The 25,980-nt window shown below is 49.0% G+C and overlaps 1 protein-coding gene across 2 annotated transcripts in view; it reads left to right on the forward strand.

The window, feature by feature from the left end:
* Positions 1 to 24,627, forward strand: part of ERICH1 (glutamate rich 1) — a 62,398-nt gene extending 37,771 nt beyond the window's left edge. For both annotated transcript variants that reach the window (XM_008708885.2, XM_040643336.1), the window contains 3 exons: positions 17,551 to 18,066; positions 20,431 to 20,625; positions 24,137 to 24,627. In XM_008708885.2, coding sequence (XP_008707107.2) covers positions 17,551 to 18,066; positions 20,431 to 20,625; positions 24,137 to 24,210 — 785 coding nt within the window. In that variant the 3' untranslated portion in view covers positions 24,211 to 24,627. The remainder of the gene's footprint in view (positions 1 to 17,550; positions 18,067 to 20,430; positions 20,626 to 24,136) is intronic.
* The last annotated feature ends 1,353 nt before the right edge of the window (positions 24,628 to 25,980 follow it).

The following is a 25,980-nucleotide window of genomic DNA, read 5'->3' on the forward strand; positions in this document are numbered from 1 at the left end:
CTGGGTTGGTCCCTGCTGCCGTCCTAGCCCGCAGATTGTTTCCACAACAAGAAAGTATATTTAACACCTAAATAATTTAATGATAGTGTATACCCACAGCTACTTACATCTCTTCATGACACAGAATGTATCTGTGTATTGATAGTGCCGGCTTGCTTTAGGTTATAATAACATTTGTATTATATGATATTTTCATTCTTAACAGTTTTAGTGATTGTAACAGTTATAGTCTGTTCAGCGCCAACAAACTGCCCTTTAGGTTTTCCAGTCTCTCGTTTCAGTGACTGAAAATGCTCCCTGAGGTTATCAGGTGTCTTCTGGCATGTTCCCTGTGGCTTTTTGCTTTTTCTTTTTTATGTTCAGTTAGCCAGCATATAGTACATCATTAGTTTTTGATATAGTGCTCAGCGATTCATTAGTTATGTGTAACACCCAGTGCTCATCATAACACATGCTCTCCTTAACGCCCATCACCCTGTTACCCCATCCCCTCACCCCCTTCCCCTCTGTAACCCTCAGTTTGGTTCCCGGGGTCCAGAGTCTCTCATGGTTTGTCTCCCTCTCTGATTTCTTCCCATTCAGTTTTCCCTCCCTTCCCCTGTGGTCCTCTGTGCTATTCCTTATGTTCCACTTATAATTGAAACCATATGATGATTGTCTTTCTCTGCTTGACTTATTTCACTTAGCATAATGCCCTCCAGGTCTATCCATGTTGACATAAATGGTGGGTATTCATCCTTTCTGATGGCTGAGTAATATTCCATTGTATATATGGACCACATCTTCTTTATCCATTCATCTGTTGAAGGGCATCTCGGCTCCTTCCACAGTTTGGCTATTGTGGACATTGCTGCTATGAACATTGGGGTGCCTGTGTCCTTTCTTTTTACTACGTCTGTATCTTTGGGGTAAATACATAGTAGTGTAATTGCTGGGTTATAGGGTAGCTCTATTTTTAACATCTTGAGGAACATCCATACTTTTTCCAGAGTGGCTGTACCAGCTTACATTCCCACCAACAGTGTAAGAAGTTTCCTCTTTCTCCACATCCTCACCAACATTTGTTGTTTCCTGTCTTTTTATTTTTTGCCATTCTAACTGGTGTAAGGTGGTATCTCAATGTGGTTTTGATTTGAATTTTCCCTGATGAATTTCCCTGATTTGAATTTCCCTGACGTGGAGCACTTTTTCATGTGTCTGTTGGCCTTTTGTATGTCGTCTCTGGAGAATTGTCTGTTCATGTCTTCTGCCCATTTCTTGACTGGGTTCTTTGTTTTTTGAGTGTTGAATTTGAGAAGTTATTTATAGATCTTGGATACCAGCCCTTTATCCGAAATGTCATTTGAAAATATCTTCTCCCATTCCGTGGGTTGCCTCTTAGTTTTGTTGATTGTTTCCTTTCTGTGCAGTTTATCTTTGTGTATGGTGTAAGAGAATGGCCCAGTTTCATTCTTCTGTATGTGGCTGTCCAGTTTTCCCAGCACCATTTGTTGAAGAGACTGTCTTTTTTTCCATTGGATATTCTTTCCTGCTTTGTTGAAGATTAGTTGACCATAGAGTTGAGGGTCCATATCTGGGTTCTCTATTCTGTTCCACTGATATGTGTGTCTGTTTTTGTGCCAGTACCATGCTGTCTTGATGATCACATTTGTAATGTAGCTTGAAGTCAGGCAATGTGATGCCCCCAGGTTTGGTTTTCTTTTTCAACATTCCCTTGGTGATTCGGGGTCTTTTCTGGTTCCATACAAATTTTAGGATTGTTTGTTCCAGCTCCTTGAAAAATATCAATGGTATTTTAATAAGGATGGTGTTGAAAGTATAGATTGCTCTGGGCACCGTAGACATTTTCACAATGTTTATTCTTCCAATCCATGAGCATGGAATGTTTTTCCATCCCTTTGTGTCTTCCTCCTCCATTTCTTTGATCAGTGTTCTGTAGTTTCTAGAGTATAGATCCTTGACCACTTTGGTTAGGTTCATTGCTCTGTCTTCCCAGCCGGGCTGGCTCCAAGTGAGCTCGCAAGGATGCTGGTTTGAGAGTCCCCTGCAGGAGCTTGTCCTTCTTCAGCCTGCCCCTGGGAAGTCTGACTCCCTGCTTGGTTCACAACCATCTCCAAAGCCCACACACTTTTCCCGTCGCATTTCAGGGGCTCCTTGCTCTCGAGTTCCTGTCCCATCTGCCCAGTAACTTTGCCCTTCACACTCCCAGGTGGGGTGCAGCGCAGGTTTGAAACCTGGGAGCAGGACCCCAGCCTGGCTAGCTTTCAGCCGGGAATGCAGCAGGCAAGCTGGGGCCACCTCCCCAGTGGATCCAGTTCAGAACACTGAGCAGGGTTGCTTCTCTCGGGAGCCCCGCCCAATGCGCCAGCACCTGTGCTTGCCAGCCTCTGGGCCTGTTCTCAGCGTCTCCCGCCACCCACACATCTTCCACGGCGCTCCTGCGGTCCCAGATGCTTCCCTCACTGTCCCGCTCGCGCAACTCCCTCCTGAGGGCTCCGCATCCCCCCCATCCGCAGCTGAGCCACCTGAGAGGTCCTCACACAGGCCCTGCTTCCAACCTGGCGGTGAAGGCTTGCTGGGCATCCCTTCACCTTCCTCACTGTGACCCATGATAGTCCGCGGTGTCCTGTGAGATGTGCCCCACGAGGCCCCTCCAGCCCAGCCCAGGCTTCCTTCCTTGTGTCTGCACTCTGCCTACCAGCGTCTGCACACTGTCGTCTATGTGTGTCATCTTTCTCTCCTCTCTGGACTCATTTTCCATGTCTGCTTAATGGGGGTAACAACCCGGATTTGTGCGCCAACACAGTCGAGTTTATTGCAAAACTCGTACCAACATGAGCATGGCCAGCTGTTTGTTCCCTGAGGCACCAGTGCTGTGGGGTTGGGTCTTCTGCCGATGCTGGGCAGTGGGCGAAAGCAGCCAGTGAGGAGAGAGCCAGTTTGCTCTCGGAGTTCGTAACCGCCAGTGGCTTTGACCATGTCCCCATGGTTTCGTTCAGATGAATCTGCAAAATCATTAAAATCAAGTCTTATGATTATTCTTTTAATAGCAAGCACTAAAGGAAGCACTTGGTGGCTTTTAGGAAGCACAAGCTAACTGCGTGGTTCCCTGTGGACTCCCTGTGAGCCAGATAGCGTCCCTTCGGTGTGCTGGGACAGGCCGGGCCTCATTTCTAAGGCAGGAGGCCTCAGCCCTTGTCCACGTCTGTGCTGAGGACCCCGGGCCCCTGGCTTCTTGGAGGCCTCCGACGTCCTCACTAGAGCACGGAGCTCCACGCCCTGGCTTGTCTGACTGACAAGGCACAGTTTTCAGAAATTCAGCTGCAGTCAAGGTAGAGGCCGAGAGGGCACTCCGCCAAAATCTGCTGACCAGGGGCCACATTCCAGACACATCACATCTGCTCAGGTTGTGACAGAGGCAGGGTGAGAGTCAGCAGTTTTTCATTCTTGTCCTGCTGATTTGCTGCAGTGAGACTTAAAACATTTAATTGTGTGAGCACCTCTGCTCTCTCCTGGGTCACTAACAAGGCTGTGAGGGGCCGTGGAGGTGGAGTCACTGACACACCCTCACCGGAACCACCTGCCTCAGCTGCACAGGCCTGTCAACGAGCCGACGGAAGTAGCTGGCCTTGGGGAGGATTTCACGCATTCTCGTGCCACCTGCTCAGGCCCATGTCGCTTCTCAGAGGCTGGAGCTGTTGTGCATATGCTCACATTTTGTTTCTTTGGCATTTTACTGACACTCACACCTGACACTCTGGGTCCCTCCCAATCTCAGGGAAGTGAGTTGCGCAACTTTAGGTGAATGTTTGATTGAAGACCATGTGGCACCGGATATCAGATTATTAATTTTAAATAATGTGCCAGTGCAATCAGCTTTTTAGCCCACATTTAAAAAAGCAAGGGGTGCCCCATTTGTGCCGATTGCCTGTTATTTTCTTAAAATATAGTCACTTACTTTCCAAACCATCATTGGTACATATTCTTGAGAAACTTGGATCAGAGAAATATTTACATTTTGGTAAACTTACACTAGTTTAGCTTTAAGTGAATGCATTACAATAATAGAATGTATTGTGAATATTTTTATTGGATATTGGTTAATAAGTATTCGACTAATAAATGTTCCAGAAGGAGACACTGAGAAAATAAGGCAGGACATTATTTCAGACAAGGACATCCACTCCCACCACGTATACTAAACACAGCACTGGAATCCTGGCCAGATCCATCAGGCAAGAGGAGGGAATGAAGGCATCCAAATTGGCATGGAAGAAGCAAAATTCATTAAAGACTAAAGCCTAAAGCTCCACCAAAAATTTATTGCAACTAATAAGTTCAGTAAGGATGTAGAATATATAATCAGTATACAGAAATCAGTTTCATTTCTATATACTGACAACAAAGTATTAGAAGATGAAATCAGGAAAACAATCCCATTTACAACTGCATCAAAAAGAAGGAAATATCTGGGAATAAACTTAACCAAGGAGGTGAAAGAGCTGTACTCTGATAAGACATTGATGAAAGAAACTGAAGACAACACAAATGGAAAGACATTCCATGTTCATGGACTAGAAGACTTAATATTGTTAACATGTCCACACCACCCAAAACAACCTACTGTTTCAGTGCCATGCCTATCAAATTACCAATGCATTTTTCACAGAAATAGAACAAACAATCCTCAAATCTGTATGGAACACAAAAGACCCCAAGTGACCAAAGCAATCTTGAGAAAGAAGAACAAAGCTGGAGGCTTCATATTCCCAGGTTTCCAGATACACTACAAAGCTGTAATAGTCAAGACAGTGTGGTAATGACACAAAGACAGACACAGGGATCAGTGGACTAGGACAGAGAGCCCAGAAATGAACCCAGCCATAGGGTCAATGAGTCTTTGACAAAGGAGGCAAGAATATGCAATCGGGGAGCGCCTGGGTGGCGCAGTCGTTAAGCGTCTGCCTTCGGCTCAGGGCGTGATCCCAGCGTTCTGGGATCGAGCCCCACGTCAGGCTTCTCCGCTGGGAGCCTGCTTCTTCCTCTCCCACTCCCCCTGCTTGTGTTCCTCTCTCACTGGCTGTCTCTATCTCTGTCAAATAAATAAATAAAATCTTTAAAAAAAAAAAAAAGAATATGCAATGGGGGAAAATAGTCTCTTCAATAAACGGTGCTGGGATAACTGGACAGCTACATGCAAAACGTTGAAACTGGGCCACTTACCCACACACAAGAATAAACTCAAAATGGATGAAAGACCTAAATAGGAGACCTGAAACCATAAAAATGCTAGAAGAAAACATGAGGAGAAAGCTCTTTGACATAGTTCTCGTGAGTGATTTTTTAAATTTGACACCAAAAGCAGTGTCAATAAAAGCAAAAAATAAAATAAAATAACCTATTGGGACCATATCAAACTAAAAGATTTTGCATAGCAAAGGAAACAACAAAACAAAAAGGCAACCTACTGAATGGGGAAAATATTTGCAAAGTATACATCCAATAAGGGGTTAATGTCCCAAATATAAAAAGAATTCATACAGTAGTAGCCAAAAAACAACAGTCTGATTGAAAAATGGGCAGAGGATATGAACAGACATACAGACAGCCAACAGACCCATGAAAAGATGCTCAACATCACTCATCATCAGGGAAAAGCAAATCAAAACCACAATGAGAAATAACCTCATACTGTCAGAGTGGCTAAAATCAACAAGACAGAAACAGCAGGTGTTAGTGAGGATGTGGAGAAAGGGGAACCCTCTTGCACTGTTGGTGGGAATGCAAACTGGTGCAGCCACTCTGGAAAACAGTATGGAGTTTCCTCAAACAATTCAAAAAGAGCTACCCTGTGATCCAGCTTTTCCACTTCTGGGCATATAACCACAGGAATGGAAACAAGATCTCGAAGAGATGCCTGCCTCCCATGTTCACTGCACATTATTGACAGTAGCTGAAACATGGAAACAACCCTATGTGTCCGTCAAAGGATGTGTGGATAAAGACCATATCATGTACATACAACAGAATGTGGTTCAGCCATGAAAAAGAGAGAAGTCCTGCCATTTGCAACAACGTGGATGGACTTCGAAGGTATTTTGCTACATGAAGTAAGTCTGAGAGGGGAAGTTAAATCCCACATGGTATCACTTATATGTGGAATCTAAAAACAGAAGGCAAAGCCCTAGAAACAGAGCATAGGAAAGTGGTTGCTAGTGGTTGGGAGAAATAGGAAGAGTTTGATAAGAGGGTCCAGATTTTCAGCTAGACGATGAGTCACATGTGGGTTTCCTGCTGTGTAGAGCTGGGGAGGGACACCGTGGAGGAGGGGCTCATGCAGAGCCTACAGCTCTGAGAAGCACCCCCACCCAGGAGGATTCCCATGAAATGCCAAAGTAGCAGCCCTAGCAGTACGTGCCAAAATGTTCCCGAGGAGGAACCCAACCACGTGAGCTGCAGGCTTCGGGGCCGCACATCCTCGACAGCACCCGAGCAGCCACTCTGTTGAGCAGGCTTAACGCCAGTTCTCAGCACACAAGGTCACAGGTCCGGGTCCAAAAGGAGGGTCTGTGCCGCACTCAAAAGTTCAGAGTGCCGCAGGTGCACAGTGTCACCTGACTGTGATCCCCATGCCTGTCTGCACCGACCTTTCATGATGGGATTCTGTCAGCCTCACTGGACAAGAAGGTAGATCACTTGGAGGTGCGAGGTAAAGTGGAAGAGGAACGTGTGGGGAGTCTGAGACCCGAATACTTACTCAGTGTTATCCACGTGATCCTCCAGGCTCCTGACCCACTTGTGTCATGTTTTTCTCATCTGTATAATGAGGGGTTTGAATAGACGGTTTTCCGATTTCTCTCCCAGTTTAAGTATTTAGATTTCCTTGAACTAATTGTCCTGTAAAGTGATAATGAGTAAAGAAGATTCATGAAAATAATTCTGACGCAGCGTCTCTGACCCGCCCTCTGTCCCACAGCAAGTCAGCAACGCGCACCGCAGGCTTGCCGGTGAGCTGGGGGTGTGGCACGCAAACAGGACACTGATGGTGGGGTAGGCTGTTCAGCAGACTGTATGTTCCCAGGGAGATGGAGAGCAAGGGCATGGAGGCCGAGATGGGACAGGGGCCGAGCCCAGCAGGGCCACCTTCACTTGGCACACAGTCCCTGCAGACAGACAGCAGAAGATCCGCCCACGTCCGGGTCTGCTTTCTCCGTCGTGTCCCTATGGCCTAGCCCGACCGTGCACCGAACACGACTGGTGAACCAGGAGCATCTTGTGGTGCTTTCCAAAGGCGTCAGGGAAGTGACAGGTGCACAGACCACGTTCTCCCAGATGTGGCTGGTGGGACCCTCCTGGAACCCCAGTGATCAGCTCACTCCAGAAAAGCACACTCTGTGACTCCATGCTACCCACTCTCCCATCAACACACGGACACAAATTTGGTTACCGGTGACCCATGGTTTCACATGGGATTTCACAAATTCTTCTCCAGGGTAATTTATACCTTCTTGTAAATTATCCGAGCAATAAGGAATGAAAAATACTGTAAACATGGAACAGGGGTATGTGGTTCCTGCCATTGGCTCTGGACACAGCATAAAAATGGTAATGTGGAGTTAAGGATTTTACTAAGCCTCTGCCGTACCCTGAAATAATGAGGTAGTGCCAGAACCCCATGAATTCTGCACATAAATCCCACTGCATGCCCACACTTGGTCCCATTCAGAATCTCCACCTCATCAGAGCCTCTAAGAACATGAGTTTACCCAAAACCAGTCATTGTGAAGTAGCAGGTTTCCACAAATGAGCCCCTGGGGGTCTCTACTTCCAGCCAGCAGACCTCGGGAAGGCGGCCTCATGCCCAGCATTCTCCAGGCCACTCTCATCTCTCTGATGGCGTCTCTGAGAGCTTCCCAAAGCCACCAGGGTCCCAGCCATCCAGAACCCTACATGAAGTGACCCAAGGAACCCCCGTTAGGAAACAGCCAAGGAACCCAGATCTCCTGTAGGTTCACCCCAGTCTGTCTGATAGAGAAAGAGAAGCCCTGCATTAAAGAGTGCCTTTTTGGTTGTGTGAAGGAGTAACTCTGAGGATCCCAAGATCTAAGTGGACCTTGTGTCACTATACTTCCGGCTCCAAAAGACAGTTGATGCCTGTTTGTGGAAAAGAGAAATAAGCATCATTTGCTATGGACTTTAGAGCATGAGGAGCTCTGCACAGTCTCCTTATTTTTGCATCATGGCTGGGTCTGAAATGCAAGCTCTTTATTGAGAACCTATTATGTCAAACATCGGAGAAACAGAAGTGGCTGAAACGCAGCCCTTAGAGCTTGCAGGTGAGTTATAAAGTCGATAACAGGTCTTCTCCTCCCGTGCTGCACGCTTCTAGCAGAAGGAGAGCCCTGGGGACAAAGGAAGCCGGCGGGTCTGAGCTGGGCTTGGCAGTAAGCAAAGGCGGCTCGTGAACAAGAGGAACGATTTAGTTTTAGCCACAGAGAATGAAGAATCATAAGAAGGTCTGGCGTGTTCCTGTGAAAAGTGTTGTAAAGGGTCAGATTTATCATTTCACCATATTTTTATAAATTATTTTACATTACTAAGAGTTCTGCATGTAACCCAGCCAAACAGCTGCATTCTGTTCTGCTTTATAAAAGTAGTTACGTTCGTTTGCATGTAGGCATTGCCCAAGGGACATACATGGTCTACGGGTTGTTCTGAAATGTTAACACTTAAAATAAATGGATCCTTATATTGACTATGTTGTCTACATATCAATCTAATTATTAACACACATTACCATTTTTCAAAAGAAATGTTGAACCGTGTTTGGGTCTGTAATGACTGAAATTTTTAAGCTAAGTTGCATCATGATGTTATCCTTAGGACACAAATAGGGGAAACAATCGCTAAGCCCCCGGTGGCCGTGCCATATGTCACAGGACAGCAGAAGAGCAGGGCAGCTACATAACCCTGGGAGCAGACTCGGCATGGTCGGTGTCTGGTTACCAGTCAGCCTGTCTGGAAGCTACTATGAAGCCCGTCCTATCAGCAGAGAACGGGTTCACACAAGGGAAATCTGAGTTTGGGCACCCCAAACACCTGTGCAGACGTGTGTTCAGAAGCCACTGGCGCTGCGGGGCTGGTGGACAAGGATGGACGGTGCACCGCATGAGAGGCTGCCTCCACCACGCAGGTCGGGGCCACATCAGGAGAGGGTTGGTATGTCCACGCTGGCCGTCGGCACCCAGTGCCCAGCAGCCAGCCTGAGCACCCTCCCTGCTCCTTGCTTTGCGTCTTTCCCGGAGGTGAGAGGTGAGAGACAGGTGCCTGGAGTCCCCACATCCTCCAGCTCAGGGAGTCTGGGACACAGACGCACCTGCCCAGCACATAGCCTGCCCGCTTAGCCTGCGACTTCCCTCCTTGTCCCTGGTCCGTCTTGTTCTTGGAGGACGTATTTACTTCATGGAAACCTTCTATAGTTTTGTGTTTATTGAATAACTTCTGTGTCTTCACACTGTTTCATTACTTTCCTGACTTACCTATTCTTTAAAAGAAATCCCCCTTCACCTAATTTAACTTTAATGAGTTGTGTCATGGTTTTAACATGTTATCGAAAGGATTTGGGATTTTATTGCCATATATTAAACCATTTATTTTATTAATTCAAAACTTTAACCATTTTATTGGTCATTTTATTGAAAGTTATCACAGAGAATTACTCTAAATATGAATTGTTTTGAGAAGTCCATATCCGAGTGGGGTTTCTTAAAAGATTTTATTTATTTATCATTGAATTTATTTATTTATTTGTCAGGGAGAGAGAGAGGGCATGCACAAGTAGGCAGAGTGGCAGGCAGAGAGAGGAGAAGCAGGCTCCCCACTGAGCAGGGAGCCCGATGCGGGGCTCGATCCCAGGACCCTGGGATCATGACCTGAGCTGAAGGCAGATGCTTAACCATCTGAGCCACCCAGGCACCCCTACATCCGAGTGTTTTTGTGGGTGAGGCACCACCTGATTATTCTTCCACCAAGTGCCTATTTCTCAGTTTTCAAGACTAAAGTTTCATTTTCCAAAAGCATAGAATTCAAGCCATTCAAAGCGAACCTAGAGAACTGGGAGGTGATTGTAGTATCAAAACCTGTTTCAGAAAAGAAGGCAGGAAGTAATGAAGCTGAAGATTGTTAGGTCGTGTACATTGACCCCGTATGTATTGCGTTCTTGCAAAGTGGAGATTAGTGTGGCAACAGATCAGAACATCTTGGCTTCTCAGAGCGAAGTGATCTGATGGCCATCAGGCGGACAGACTTACGTGAAGAATGTATTATCTAGATTGTAGTGTTTTGGTTTTGGTTTTGAGAGGATGAGTCAGAGAGAGAGACCGAGGGAGAGAGGCAGAGGGAGAGGGAGAGGATCTTAAGCAGCCTCCCTGCTCAGCATGGAGCCTGACACAGAGCTCAATCCCATGACCCTGAGATCACGACCTGAGCCAAAACCAAGTCTGACACTAACCGAATGAGCTACCCAGGCGCCCCCAGATTGTAGTGTTTGAAGCCAGGTGCCCTTTCTATGACATGAAGGCCCAGTGCATTCTTTTGATGTTATTTGGAATTAAAAGCTCAATTAGAGCCTGGAACTGAAGCAAAGCTCAGTCAGACCTCTGCCCTGTGGCCATCTGTCATAGCTGCTTCCCGTTCTTGCTCTCTTTGGAAATTTCTGCTCTAGATATCCAGAACCAATTAAAAAAAAAAAAAGATCAAGCAAATCCATTTTTTAAAGTTACAGGGAACTCTTATAAAGTCCCCTCTGCCCAGTATGCAGGCTGGGCTGCAGAACTGCCCCTGCCTGGCTCTCCCTTGTCCCTATCCCCGCAGTCCCTGGGTGGTGGAGGGACAGTCCCAAGAGCCAGGAAGACACATCCCCATGAAACAGGGACACGTCCCCCCACCCGCACCCCTATTCTCACCTTGCTAAATGTGTGCAGTCAGCACCGGTCACTGGCCAATACTGTCCTGAATTTGAGGCAAACAACAGACTATGAAAGTAATTCAAGGGGCTCCTGGGTGGCTCAGTTGGTGAAGCAGCGGTCTTTGGCTCAGGTCATAATCTCAGAGTCCTGGGATCGAGTCCCACATCAGGCTCCCTGCTCAACAGGGAGTCTGCTTCTCCCTCTCCCTCTGTCGCTCTCTCTCAAATAAATAAAAAAATCTTTAAAAACTAAAGAAAGTACTTTGAAGCACCTCACATCTTCATATTTTAACAAGGGCTGTCATGTGTGTGGTATAAAACAACGCTAACTCTAAGCTTACTACTTTGCCTTTAGCATCTAGAGGACAGAGAGCCAAAGGGTAATTATCACATGCATTTGTAGCCTTACCTTCGAATCTAGAATAAAGCTCACATTTCCTTTAAAATACTTAGCTTTTTTTTAATGCAACATGGTACAGCTGCAAGAATTGGAATAGGCTGGAGACTATGGCTATTTTTGGTATCTAACTATTTCTACTACAGCAGTTCATCAGAATGTAGGTGCCAAATAGTAGCTGAGAGAACTTTGACAAATTGTGATTATTTTTAAAATTAGCATGTCTGAAAGGTATGTTTTGGGGATGGCAGCTTTTCAAAATTACTGTGCTTCTCAGATTATAAATAGGCCACTGGTTCCCTAATATAAATGTTCCCATAGCTTTTATTGTGCATGAGGGTTTGAAGAAGGCAAGTTTGCAGGTGTGTAGTGGGCCCGTGAAAATGGAATGCTCTAGAGTCAATGGAGGAGTGCATGTTTGGACAAAGTCCCTTCAAGGAGCTGCAGCCCAGATTCTCTTGTGAGATGCAAGGTCAGGGTAGCAGAAGTCACAGAAAATTAGCACTTAAGGTCCTTTCCATTGCAGAAGAACCTTGTTTTCGAAGGGCAGGGAGTTTGCAGAATGGAAGAAAGAGCTCCAGATCTGAGAGTCCTTCCAGTGGATCCTTCCTGGTGCCTCCCTGGGCTGAGCCCTGTGTGTGCGCTGCAGCCCCAGACTGAGCCTCAGGCAACCCCTCCTGTGCAAGGCTGTCTGGGAAGGGCTCTTTTTCCTCGTGTGGGGGCCGGAAACTGTCGGCCACCCTGGGGGGCGGTGGGGAGGGCTCGCTTATGTCTAGCACAAATGTGGCCTCTGCCCCTGTGGGGCTGATGCTGGACTCCCCGCAGTCCCTGGGTGGTGGAGGGACAGTCCCAAGAGCCAGGAAGCCACATCCCCATGAAACAGGGACACGTCCCCCCACCCGCACCCCTATTCTCACCTTGCTAAATGTGTGCAGTCAGCACCGGTCACTGGCCAATACTGTCCTGAATTTGAGGCAAACAACAGACTATGAAAGTAATTCAAGGGGCTCCTGGGTGGCTCAGTTGGTGAAGCAGCGGTCTTTGGCTCAGGTCATAATCTCAGAGTCCTGGGATCGAGTCCCACATCAGGCTCCCTGCTCAACAGGGAGTCTGCTTCTCCCTCTCCCTCTGTCGCTCTCTCTCAAATAAATAAAAAAATCTTTAAAAACTAAAGAAAGTACTTTGAAGCACCTCACATCTTCATATTTTAACAAGGGCTGTCATGTGTGTGGTATAAAACAACGCTAACTCTAAGCTTACTACTTTGCCTTTAGCATCTAGAGGACAGAGAGCCAAAGGGTAATTATCACATGCATTTGTAGCCTTACCTTCGAATCTAGAATAAAGCTCACATTTCCTTTAAAATACTTAGCTTTTTTTTAATGCAACATGGTACAGCTGCAAGAATTGGAATAGGCTGGAGACTATGGCTATTTTTGGTATCTAACTATTTCTACTACAGCAGTTCATCAGAATGTAGGTGCCAAATAGTAGCTGAGAGAACTTTGACAAATTGTGATTATTTTTAAAATTAGCATGTCTGAAAGGTATGTTTTGGGGATGGCAGCTTTTCAAAATTACTGTGCTTCTCAGATTATAAATAGGCCACTGGTTCCCTAATATAAATGTTCCCATAGCTTTTATTGTGCATGAGGGTTTGAAGAAGGCAAGTTTGCAGGTGTGTAGTGGGCCCGTGAAAATGGAATGCTCTAGAGTCAATGGAGGAGTGCATGTTTGGACAAAGTCCCTTCAAGGAGCTGCAGCCCAGATTCTCTTGTGAGATGCAAGGTCAGGGTAGCAGAAGTCACAGAAAATTAGCACTTAAGGTCCTTTCCATTGCAGAAGAACCTTGTTTTCGAAGGGCAGGGAGTTTGCAGAATGGAAGAAAGAGCTCCAGATCTGAGAGTCCTTCCAGTGGATCCTTCCTGGTGCCTCCCTGGGCTGAGCCCTGTGTGTGCGCTGCAGCCCCAGACTGAGCCTCAGGCAACCCCTCCTGTGCAAGGCTGTCTGGGAAGGGCTCTTTTTCCTCGTGTGGGGGCCGGAAACTGTCGGCCACCCTGGGGGGCGGTGGGGAGGGCTCGCTTATGTCTAGCACAAATGTGGCCTCTGCCCCTGTGGGGCTGATGCTGGACCCCTGGGATGGCGCTCTGATGGGTGGCCTCGCACCCGCGCAGAATGTGCAGTGAACGTTAGGCCCTGTAGGTCCGGAGTCAGCTCCACGCCGCCCTCCTGGCATGCTGACAGCGCAGCTTCTAATAACTCGGTTTTCAACAGTGCTCAGCATTCATCCGCCTCCACATCCAGTGTGGACAGTAGATGACGCCAGGCACTGGTGGTGTTGGTCCAGGTGCGAGGGACGAGACTCGCGGCCCTTCTCATTGGCGGGGCTTGGGGACAGCGGTGGAGGCGGTGCCACGTGTGTTCCCAGGAAGCGGAGTGGTGGTGTTTGCATGGGAGCCCAGGTGCCCAGGGCTGGAGGAGGGCAGATGCAGATGGGGAGCCACGCCGCACACAGACTGTGGCAGGAAGTGGGGTCTGTGCGCGCCAGAACAAGCGGGCTAAGCGTGCGCAGCACTCCCTGTGGGAGGATGGCAGGGCGCAGTGTCTACACGCACCCAGGCGGGCCGGCATGCCTGAAGTTACAGTGTACTTGTCAGTTACACTGCGGTAAACCAGGAAAGAAATCCAGACAAAACAGGAACTTGCGATCATCAGTCCTTTTCCCTTTCTCTCCGCCTACCTTCCACCTCCCTGTGTCCTTCCCTCCAGCCCACCCAGCAGGTGCATGCGGACAGACGGGAAGCTGCTCACAGGTTCACAGTGGAGACAGCCCACCATGGTGGGGTTGCTGCCCTGGGGTCCTGAGACCAAGAGAGAGATGGAGAGACAGAGACATAGAGAGACAGACGGAGAGAGACAGAGAGACTGAGAGACAGAGATAGAGACAAAGACACAGACTGAGATAGAGACTGAGACACAGACACAGACACAGAAATAGACACAAAGAGATCGAGAGACAGAGACACAGAGACAGAGACATACAGACAGAGACACAGAGACTGAGACAGAGAGACTAAGAGGGACAGAGACTAAGACTGAGACACAAAGAGGCTGTGACAGAGACAGACACAGAAACAGAGAGATACACAGAGATGGAGGCAGCCCCTTAACTGATGCTGCAGCAGTGTCAGAGCCTCCACTGTTGCCCCGTGTTCAACTCTGGGCTTCAGGGTGAGCACGTCACAGCCCCGCCGTCTGGGCTGCCCAGAGTGGCCACCGCGTGTGGGTTACAGTTCACAGAAGTCAAAGAAAACCTGCAGTCAGGCCGGCCGGCACCGAGGGCCCAGCGGACATTCGCCTCAGCCGAGGTCGTGAGGATCAGAGTCCCGGGGACCCGTGACATTGAGTGAGGACAGACAAGGGTCTGGCCTGGTCCGAGGGGTCTGGGAGGCCGCCTGACAGCCCCGTTCACCGAGGCTGGTGGGGCGAGGGGAGGCCAGGCTGCAGGCCCCGCTGTGTGGACGTGCAGACGCTTCAGGAGGCAGAGCTGTGACCGCCTGAGGACGGGCGTGAGAGGCAGGTCAAGGGGTCAAGCTTGAGGTGTGGGTGGTGGCACCACGGTGGTGTGGCGGCCCTAACGTATCACAGAAATGTCATCTGTCTCCATGAGCAGACGGGGCTTCCTCCCGTCAGCGGCACTGGCGGCTGTCTCCTATGCGCTGGTGTGCCCCGCCATGGCCTGTCCCGCCTGCGTCCCCTGCTCCTTTGTGAGGGCTCGGGAGCTGCCCCTGTCCCACACACGAGCCTCCTCGGGCTGACAGAAATGGCCCAGCCAGAGGTTATCATGAAACATTTAGACAATACAAAATTATGAAAACATTTTTAAAGGTTATGGGTAAAAAAAAAATTTATTCTTTTTTGACCAAGAGATAAGAAGAAAGAACCAGATCATTACTGTTGTGGTTAATCAGTTTCTTTTCCCATAAAGAAATACTTTCTACATAGATCTTTGCATCAAAAGTATAAGTGCCAAGCCAGATGCTGGTAGGATTCTGTATGCAATTTATACATTGATTCTTTCTTCTGTGCTACCACAGACTAATTTAAAATTTAACTGTGCCTCAGTGTCTTCTTGTCGAATAATTCTTACTGTCCACTCTTCTTTGCTAACCCTGAGGACATTATCGCAGTCAGCCCAGCAAAGACCGGACGCCTCTGATGAGACTTTGCAGAAACCATCGGGTGTGTAAGTGTGTGTGTCACGGGTGTGTTTCCGCTGAGATGGAGAGGATTTGTCTGAGAGAGGTTTCTGCTCGGGGGGCTCACGGACAAAGCGTCTGTGTCGGTCACGCGGGAAATGTGGCCCGGAGACTGTGCTGCATTTCCTTCCTCTTGAGTCATTGCTACCCCTGCCTTCCATCCAGGACTTTGTGGGTTTTTGTTGTGTTTTTACTCCCACCCCCAAGGAGACTTTCTTCCTTCATCTCATATATGAAAATTTTTCACCAACATCTTTTCTTCTCGGTTGTCAAATGTGTGTGCCTGGCCGTGGAGCTCTCACAGCCTTCGTAGCAGCATTGGGTATGCTCTTCTTCTGTTTGAGCTCATACGTAAGATATTCCACTCCGTACTTCATTTTCCAGAAGCGTTAGGAACTCTTTGCCACCCGATAGCTTGAGGACCTGGGAGTGGGAAGAACCTTGCATGCACAACTGCAGGTGGGGATGTCCGGAGCGCCACCTGGCCCATGGCCACCTGCACCCTGTGGGCACTCCCCCCCCCTGAGTCTAGCTAGCGTGCTGGGTGTGGGCTTACAGTACCTTCCTGTGTGTTGTTTTCCTTGTACAAAGTACACGCATGCACACACACACACACACACACACACACAGCTGCCCCTGTGGAAAAGTGTGATGTACTGATGGTTTCATGGCCTCTTTGCTGCCTCCCTCTTAAAACAGCAGATCAGTTGTGTGCTTGTGCTCAGCCCCTGGAAGGAGAAATAAGCCTCCGAGTACGAGCATGGCAGGTGGCAAGGCTGGGGAAGCTTGAAGGAAGACGCTCTTCGCGAAGACCCCAGAGAAGGGGGAGAAGCTCTGGGCGTGGCGCGCCAGCACGGCCGGTTCCAGTCCCTGTCATGCCGTCACACAGCTGCCTGGAGCTCGGCGCCAAGCAGCGCTGTCCAGGAGATTGAGAAGCCAGGCCACCTTGAGGGACCTCCATGTGGGCACGAATGAGACATTTCCAGCTAAGTCAGAGGGCAGAGTGCAGCCCTGGAGCAGAACGTATAGGGAACGAAGTTTTCATTCAGCATAGTGACCGTGTGGATGGTTACAATAAAGTCCGCCCTGTGCCGCGCCTCACACACGTCACACACGTCACACACACTTGAACTCCTCACAATAATCCACCGCGGGTGGGGGATGTTGCTGGGAAGCAAGAACCCCCAACACGAGACTTGTTGGCCAGTGTCGCGCTCCCGGGTCCGCTCGGCCTGAGGAGTCGCTGGCTGGCGCTGACCCGGTCCGTGCCGCCTCTGAGGGGGTACACCCACGGCCCCTGTGTGCAGGACTCCCACGGTGACTGTTTCAGCTCCGTGACCCCCCCCACTGCCGTCCTCGAGCCCTGTTCTGACGCCACGCTCTCGTTGGAGGCCTGCGGGGTGCGTCCATGGCACACCGCCCACCCATTGCCGCTGACCACGAGCCCAAAGTCCATCCTCATTTCAAAATGTGACCTCGTGCTGATTCACACGGGCAAGGCGCCGCTATTTATGACTTGCTCTCCCATCCAAGTAACTCTTAGAAGGCGCCAAAGTACAATTTTCAAAAATAGGAATTAATGTGTTTTCCCCAAGGCCACCCGCCTGAAATTTTACTCCCAATAAAATCACAACAGCACTTACATCCCTGAAATCTCACCATTTGTCATGACTGTAGCAACGGAGAATGTGTGCTATATCCGTATCCGTGTGGGCCTCTCTGGAAGAACAAGGCCGCCGCTCATTACGTAAGGGTAAGTCCCAGGTTCCTCAATCACGTAGATACTTGCGATAAAGTCGAGAATCACTGAAGAAAATGTTTTAAATTCCTTTCCTACTGAATCTGTAAGATTCTAATGGAAAACTTGGCCTAATATGTTTGGTTCCGTTGTACAGAAAACAGTTGTGTTTGAATTTTTGTTTTTATAGATGAGGAGCTCCATGACCAACCAAAGAGAAGAAGAGCAAGAAAGCATAAATCCAGGAAAAGTTTTAAGAATCCCAATAACGATCATGCAGAACAAGCAGAATTCGAGAAACGGCAGAGTCTTTTACAAGAAAAACTGCAGCCACGGCCCACAGATGGCCCCACAATCAGTAAAAATAAAAAGAGGAAACTGAAGAAGAAGGAGCAGATGAAGAGGAAGAAAGCGGCTGGTTTACGGACGACAGCCTCTGGCAGCAACTTCATGTACCAGCCTGAGGAGGGCGACAGCGAGCAAGGAGGCCCGAGAGAGAGTGACCGGGAGGATGCGGAGGACCATGGGGAGGATGGTGCCGATGCCCACCAGGAGGACGGTCCAGACGCCTGCAGGGAGCACAGCACAGATGCCCGTGGGGAGCACCGTACAGACGCCAATGAGGAAGACGTTAAAAGTACCAATGAAAAGGCGGATGGTATCCTAAACTTTCTGAAATCAACACAAGAAATTTATTTTTATGATGGTAGGTTTTTTTACTGTTTTTTTATGATGGTAGGTTTTTTACTCTATTTGAATAATGGTATCCACTTATTTGGAAAAATAAAGAAATACAGTAAAATATTTAAATGTTTATAAAACACTGAAATATTCAGTAGTCAAAATAAGTCATTAGTTTTGAGGCAAAGATCAGAATATTTAAAGTCCGTCCAGCAAGGATGGAAAATGGTTTCTGCTCGAGGCGTACCAGAGAACAGCGTGGTCCCCACGCAGAGCCGTGGCTCCTCACTGGCTGGTCTCTGCGTCTGTATTCCCTTAAACCCGATTTCAGAGGCTGTTGGTATTCTCAGCTCATCTCCACAGGAAAGGTAAATCCAGATTGCAGGTCTGATGAACTCCTGTCCATTTTCATCAGCTAATCAGGAAGTAAAAGTGTAAGCACAACCGTGTCCTCTAGGACATACTTTATTTTACTCCCCACACATAACTTGTGGATTTAAGATTTTCAGTGAGCATCTTTGAGCAACTCTGAGTATTGATACAGGAGATGAAAAAGGGAAGCAGATTTATTCTCGTGGATGGTAATTCCTTAGGTTTGTGTTGAGGTTTACTGACGGCTGACCTCAGGATCAGAAAGGAGCAGGTGCTGAGTCGCGCCCCTGTGTTCACACCAAGGACAAAGGCGCTTGGGATGAACCGTTGCCCATTCTGACGACGTTCCTATTGGATTCAGGGGCTGGGGTGGGTTTAGTGTATCCTGATGCGAGCAAGAGTTTGACCTTATGAACAAGATTGAAAAATATTGGCTATAGGATGGTTTGGAGGGTAAGGAACTGATTTACACAAGGGTGTGAAAATGCCATTGTTAATAGATCAGTTTAACCCTTTCCCCTTTAGCACGTCTGTCAGCACTTCGTCTTAACAGAGCGAAAACAAACTTAACAAATATCCAAACGAGGCTAATAGGGACACATAGCTATCACGCAGCAGAGCCGGAGTCTCAGAAAGACCTCAGTACGGGATCTGTTGCATGTGAGTCTAGGAGATTCTGTGGAAAGGCGCCCAAGGGGGCAGACCCCAGAGGAGGTGACACCACAGAAGGGCTGAGCCAGCACTCCACAGCCTCCTTTCCCCTGGGGGCATCTGCTGGCCATGCATGTGGGCACTGGAGCGGGGTGCAGGGGAGCGCCGGCCGAGCCCTAGGAAGCTCACCCACGAGCACAGCTTCGGCAAGTGCAGGCCTTGAGAGGGGAAGGGGAGGCCCAGGGGCTGCCACCTCTGGTGCGGAAGGAGAGCCAGAGAAGCAGACACTCTGTGGGTCTCTCAAAACCTTTGCCAGATGCCACACTGTGGGGTGCAAGGTAGGGAGAAGCAAAGAACTTCGACAATATGGTGAACCTCTCAGCAGTTTTGGGGTGCTGACAGGGTTGGGAGGGATTGACCCCTCGAGCACTCCAGAGGGCCACACACTTGGAGCAGGGATGGGCAGGGGTGGCTGAGCCCGCCCTGTGTCAGCTCAGTCCCCGGAGGGGCAGGTTGGCCCAGACCACTGCCAGTCTCCATACTCACGCACTCAAATTTAGCAGGCAGAACCACGAGAAGAATGCGCAGGGGAGACATTGATATTATCAGGCATTGAAAGAGGTGTGATTAAGGTGCTCAAAAAAATAGGGAGAAAAAGGTGAAAAATTGGAGATTTTCACCAGATAGCTTCAATCTATTAAGACAGTCAAATGGAAATTCTGAGAAATATAATAACTGAAATTAAGACCTCAATGCTGAGTCCAAGAGTCTAAGCAGCAGGTCAGGCTCAGCATGAGGAAGAATCACTGGCCAGGAAGCATGCAGGATCGAACCTGCAGATGGGCGCTCGCGGACACCAGGGGGACAGGAATGGGTGTGACATGCATGTACTTGGAGTCCAGGATGGGGCGCAGGGGGCCGTGTGCAGAGCTAATAGTTGGGAGTTCATCACAATTGGGGAAGGCCATCAAGTCATAGACTCAGAATGCTGTGTGAACTCCAAGCGGGATCCATGCAGAAAAGAGCACACCCAACGCACTTGCCATTCAGTCGGAACAGGGGCAGGGACACTTGAGGCCGGTCTGCAGAGCCAGCCATGTCCCCACAGCCCTGCCGCCACCTAGGACTCCCAGCGGCATTTCTGGAAGGTGTTGCAGGAGGTGGAGGCACAGACAGAAGCAGGCCTCCACCAGCCTAAAGCAAGTTGTAGTTTGCTGTTTATTGTTCCCATTCTGCTCCCTGGTCTCTCCTGGCAGCTTCTTCCATCCCGAACAGCTCGTTCTGAGTAGAGACGTGATAGGTTGGAAGCTTACCTTCAGTTGACAAGAATAAACATGTGTTTCTACATGACCCTGGTTTTGCTTAGGTGCCTCCAAGGACGCAGACTCTGCTGTCTCCATGGAAGCCAGTCAGGAGCTGTTCCAGCACCTCGAGGATCACAGCATGTCCCCCTCCGATGTGCTCCTTGTGGATCACATGAAAATGCTATTACTCATGCGAGACACCGAGAGCCTGCTGCACGCCCTGGAGAGGTTCCCAGCATGCTGCACCATGCCACCTGGTACGTACAAGGCCACTGGGGTTTGCCTCTGAGACCCCACACTGCACCAGAACAGTCGGGGGGCAGAGCATCTGGGATGCGCGTGTGGCTTGTCAGGACACGGGAATGTGCTTGCCGGAAGCATGACTCACGTGATGGACACAGAAGGACCTGTGTCGTCTGATCTTCTCGACTGTGAGCTGTGAACCATTAGGGCCAAACGTCATCAGTTTAAATGTTCGCCCTTCCCTTCTTCCTTCTCTGCTGTACTGGTAGGAGGTTAACGTTTTTTCCGCCCTCTAAATATCTTGGAGAGAGGTGAATTACAGGATGATGTTTTTCTTGTTATCAACCTTTATTGGGTGCCCATTCCATGCAAATTGTCAGGTGCTGGGGCCAGCCGTGCTCAGGTCCTCCCAGCGCCATGGTGCTGACTTCACATTAGTAGCTCGAAATGGGCTGTGGGGGAAATACCAGGCCATGGGAGTGTGCAGACACCGAGTATCAGAAAATTGGGGCTTGTCCTAGAGAACCACCGTGCGGAGCCCACACCTGACCCACACGAGGCACATGGGACCTTTTCAGCTGAATGAATGGAGGGGTTCTGTTGACTTCGTGGGAATGTCATAGTGACCGTAATGACTGTTCCCACCCAGAAACCTCATGGTGCAGCTGAAAGGTCAGTGCTAACATGGTATCAAATCAGGTGAAAGGACAGTAAGGGCATCCCGATATGGCACTGGGATGATGAGCAGGGGAGTGACAGGGACTGTCAGCACTTCATTCTCCAGTTGGGGAGGCCAGTCACCGAGCTGGGGTCCTGGAGAAGCTGCGCCCCAGTCCTGAATTAGCCTGTTTGTGGAGCTTCATTGGGTGTCCACTCTGTCCTCAGCTGCCAGATTCTCAGAGAACAGGGCAGACAAAGCCCTGCTCTTGGGTGCTTGTGTCCCAGTGGGGAGACGGGAGACGAGATCAGGAGCTGACACCAGCCATGTATGCGGTAGATCGGAGTCTGTGGAGAAGGAAGTCCCTCAGGGAGGGGATATTCTTGCAGCCAGGAGCAAATACACCAGGATGCAGTGTGGCGGGTGTCTCGTAGTGAGAGTGTGTTCTGGGCTCAGACCGGCGGGATGGGGGGCGACCTGGCAGCAGTGTCGGCCGGACTGGGGAGTTGTGCCACAACTACGGGCTTCTGCTCCCAGACATGAGCAAGACCCCTGGTTGTCGAGTTCAGACCAGAGTGGAGGGTCAAGAGCAGGAGGCCGGGGGCTTGGCTTATGGTGAGAGGCCGTCTGGAGGTGTGGGAGGTTCAGGGAAGCTGTGCAGGTGGAAGCCACAGGATGGCCAGCTGAGCAGGTGTGGGGCCTGAGCCCCTGGAAGAGCCCAGTGGCCGATACTGAGTTGTGATGCTCAGAGGGGCAGTGCAGGGAGAGGGACCTTCCGGAGCCGGGGTCGGATGGGGCCAGTCGGATGCTGGCTGGACACCTGGGTTGGGACTGAGGATGGGGAAAGTCACCAGGGGCCACCTTCACAAAACAGGGAGGGTGGGGGAGACTGGAGATCCGTCCAGGGGCCACTGCAGGAGGCAGCATGGGGGAGCCTGGCGGGGGGAGGGTGGGATAAGACAGCGCAGGGGAAGCTGACGCCCCGGAGCCCTTCTGTTGAAGAGTCACAGCTCAGCGGGGTCGGGGCAGCCAGAGCTTCCTGGGAAGCTAATCCAGCATCCACCCTCCTTGCTGGTTGTCCTAGAGGGAGCAGAATTAAAGTTCCATACAATTTTAGCTCAAATTGCAGAAAGCCAGTTTTATTAAGTTAAACAAATATAAAGTTTTTATGAAATAAAAATAGATCATTTAAAATTTTCAGAATTTGTGTTGTATTCCTCACACTGAGGTCTTACACTTTGCTCTATAACGTGTCAGCAGTTTTCAGCAGCAGTTGGGGATTTAGCAGAAATGTTTCTCTCGGCTCCTTCCGTTAAAATCACTGGACAAGTTTGTCTACAAGCACACTTACTTTAAGCCCTTGGTAGAACTAAAACTTACATATGAAGCACCTTTCTTAAAAATGGATTCCCTTTTAGCACATGTAGGATATGCATTCAGAGTTTTTCTATTTAAAGCTATTTTGTAGACAAAACAAAGCGTGTTCTCAACAGTGCAACCTTGTCTTCAGACCAGTGTGCCTGATGCAGACTTGTCCTGGGCCTGGCACAGGAAGCGTGGGGCGCAAGTGCACTGTGTGTGCGCTGGGCGTGGACCGCAGCACCCTGGGAGCCGCAGAGGGTCCTCCCTGGCCGCTCAGTCATTACCGTTCCTGGCACTGGGACGTTTCCTGGCTGCGCCCTAATCGGTCTCTTGACAAGTGCCTGTGTGTGTTTACGGAGCTAGGACAAAGCTGGTGCGCAGGAAAAGGGGCCCACCTCGCTGACCCTTTACGTTTCCCAAACACAGGCGCCTATGGTATAACCAGTAACACTGCTGGCTACTGCATGTTGTCACGCCTGGCAAGGGAGCAAGGTGTCAGGGGTCAGGCCGCTGGCCGGGCAGAAGGGCACATTCGGATTGGCCTTAGCCGTGTGCCTCTGTTCAGAGCGGGCAGTGGGGTGGCCCTCCCAGTGGAGCCGGCTGCATCTGACAGGGCTGCAGGGATGCTGGCAGCCGGCAGCTCCCAAGGGCAGTCCCCACTCCAACGGGCCACCCCAGCGGTGGCAGCCTGGGACGAGTGTCTGAACGTTAGGAGGCCTGGCACCAGAGAAGAATCTGCACTGGAAGCTGGACGGGCCCCTGAGGCGGGAGAGGGATGGGTGGATCTAGAGGCTGGCTGCGGGCGCAACAGTGAGTTTGCGCTACTCCTGCATGTCCGCTACTCCTGAACATCCGCTACTCCTGGCCTGGCACCAGAGGAGAAGAACCCGCACTGGAAGCTGGACGGACCCCTGAGGTGGGAGAGGGATGGGTGGATCTAGAGGCTGGCTGCGGACGCAACGGTGTGTTTGCGCTACTTCTGCACGTCCGCTACTCCTGCACGTCCACAACTCCTGCACGTCCGCTACTCCTGCACGTCTGCAACTCCTGCACGTCTGCTACTCCTGCACGTCCGCTACTCCTGCACGTCCACACCTGCTGTTCCGGCGCCCGTGCTCAGGGGTTCCCCCTCTGACTCCTGAGCTCTTTGTTTCCTGCATGCACACCTCTGCCTGCCCTGGGTTTCAGTGTGCCCTTCCCCTGAGCGCTGGTGGTCACACAATTCTGTCGTGGGTATTCTGAAGGTCTGCCAGAGCGTGTAGACTGCAGGCTCTCGCCCGAGGGAAATGCCAACACCCAGAATTTATCTGTGTGCTGTAGGGCTCTCGGCGCCGGGCACCACGACCAGTATCACTTCTATGCCAGAGCTGTGCTTTATTAAGGTTCCTGTAGGTTCTACTCTGAGCCAACGGCTAATGGCTATAAAACGATCATTTATCGTTTTTGTTTTGGGGCTTTCTTGTCCTATTTTATTTTTTGTTTTCTATTTTGTGTTTGTTTTCCAGACCACGCCAGAGTGCTCTCAGCTTTCTTTAATTACTGGATCAGGCATATCCTTCCGGAGAAACAGCAGGAATAAATCTGTGCGTCTAAGAAGAGCTAACGTTTAGCAAGAAACTTTAACAGGCAAACGTGAGATACAAAGAAGATGGAACTGCCTAAATTTGCTTTGTAACCTGAATCCCAGGGCCTTTGAAAACACCTCTGCGCATTGTTTGTGTGTTGTACACAACGGGCAACATGCAATCTGAGACTATGAGAAATTGGGATAAAATGGACCATTTTCAATGATCGGAAATTGCTATGTCTCAAATTACTACACAGTGATCCTGATTTTCTGATTCTTGTAAAAATTGAAAATGGACATTGTTAAATTTAATAAACTATATAGTTTGAAGTTGTTATATATTTTTATTAAGTTATATAAGCTTGTATATGAAAGTCTCTGTTTTAAGAACACTTTATGGACATTAAATGTTTGGTTTAAGTCGTTTGATTCTCCTTGAATTTATTATTTTCTTCCTTGTTTCCTCTTCCCTGCTTCAAGAATATCAAGAGCATCATTTTCCCAGTTTGATCTTTCCTTTCTTTGTGGTGAAGTCACTTGTGCACAGGATTACTGGATTTTAGAAACACCTGTTAGCTGACTCACATTTTAGGAGGTCCTTGGCTCTGTCCATGAAAATATATTTTTTTATTGTGGTAAAATATGCGTAACATAAAACTCATCACTTTAGCTATTTTTAAGTGTACGATTCAATGGCATTACATAATTCACAGCATCGTGTGACCACACCACTATTCAGGCTAAACAACATTCTGCTGTATGGATTCACCACGTTTTGTTTACCCACCATATGTTGATGGACATCTGGCTATTGTGAATAGTGCCACCCTGGACACCATGCACGAAATCCTGTGTAGACACATGTATTCCCACCTCTCGGGGGGTAGGATTGCAGGGTCTGACAGTAACTCCATGCATGACTTCTCGAGAAAATGCTGGTCTGCTGTCCACGGCGGCCACATCCACACCAGCGCTGTTATCTCCTGTTTCCTTGGCAGTAGCTGTCCTGACGGCGGCAAAGTCATGTCTCATGTGCTTTCAGTTCACATTTCCCTGGCGTTGAACGCTTTTGAGCATCTTTTCACCTGCTTGTGGGCCATTCTCTTTTCCAGGGAAACACCTGTTGAAGTCATTGTCCACTAGTGAATTGGATTATCTGGTTTTTGTCATTGGATTATATGAGTTCTTTATATATTCTGGATCTTAATCCCTTATCAGAGAAATGATTTTACAGTGTTTTCTCCCATTTTGTGGACTGCCTGCCTTTTCTCTCTCTTAATACTATTTCTTGATGCACAAATTGTTTACATTTTGATGGAGTCCAGCTTATGTTTTCCTTTGTTGCCAGTGCTTCTGGTGTCATATCCAGGAACTAATTGCCAAACCGGTATCATAAGATTTTTCCCTAATGTTTTCTCCCAAGAGTTTCATAGTTCTTTATGTCTCTCACATGTAGGTCTTAGAGTTAATTTTTATATATGGTGTAAGGTAAGATTCTGATTTCATTCTTTTGTGTGTGGATATTCCGTTTTCCCAGGATCGTATGTTGAAAAGACTGTCCTTTCCCCATCGACTGGTCTTGGCACCCTTGTTGAAAATCATTGACCGTGTACATGAGGGTTTATTTCGGGGCTCTCTGTTCTATTCCATTGGTCTGTATGTCTGTCCTTATGCCAGGACCACACTGTTTTCATTACTGTAGCTTCGTAGAAGGCATGAGATCAGGAAGTGTAAATCCTCCCCAACTTCGTTCTTTTTCAAGATTGTTTTGGCTATTTGGGG

The sequence above is a fragment of the Ursus maritimus genome, unplaced genomic scaffold (assembly GCF_017311325.1).
Source record: "Ursus maritimus isolate PB19 unplaced genomic scaffold, ASM1731132v1 scaffold_28, whole genome shotgun sequence".
Classification (NCBI taxonomy): Eukaryota; Metazoa; Chordata; class Mammalia; order Carnivora; family Ursidae; genus Ursus; species Ursus maritimus.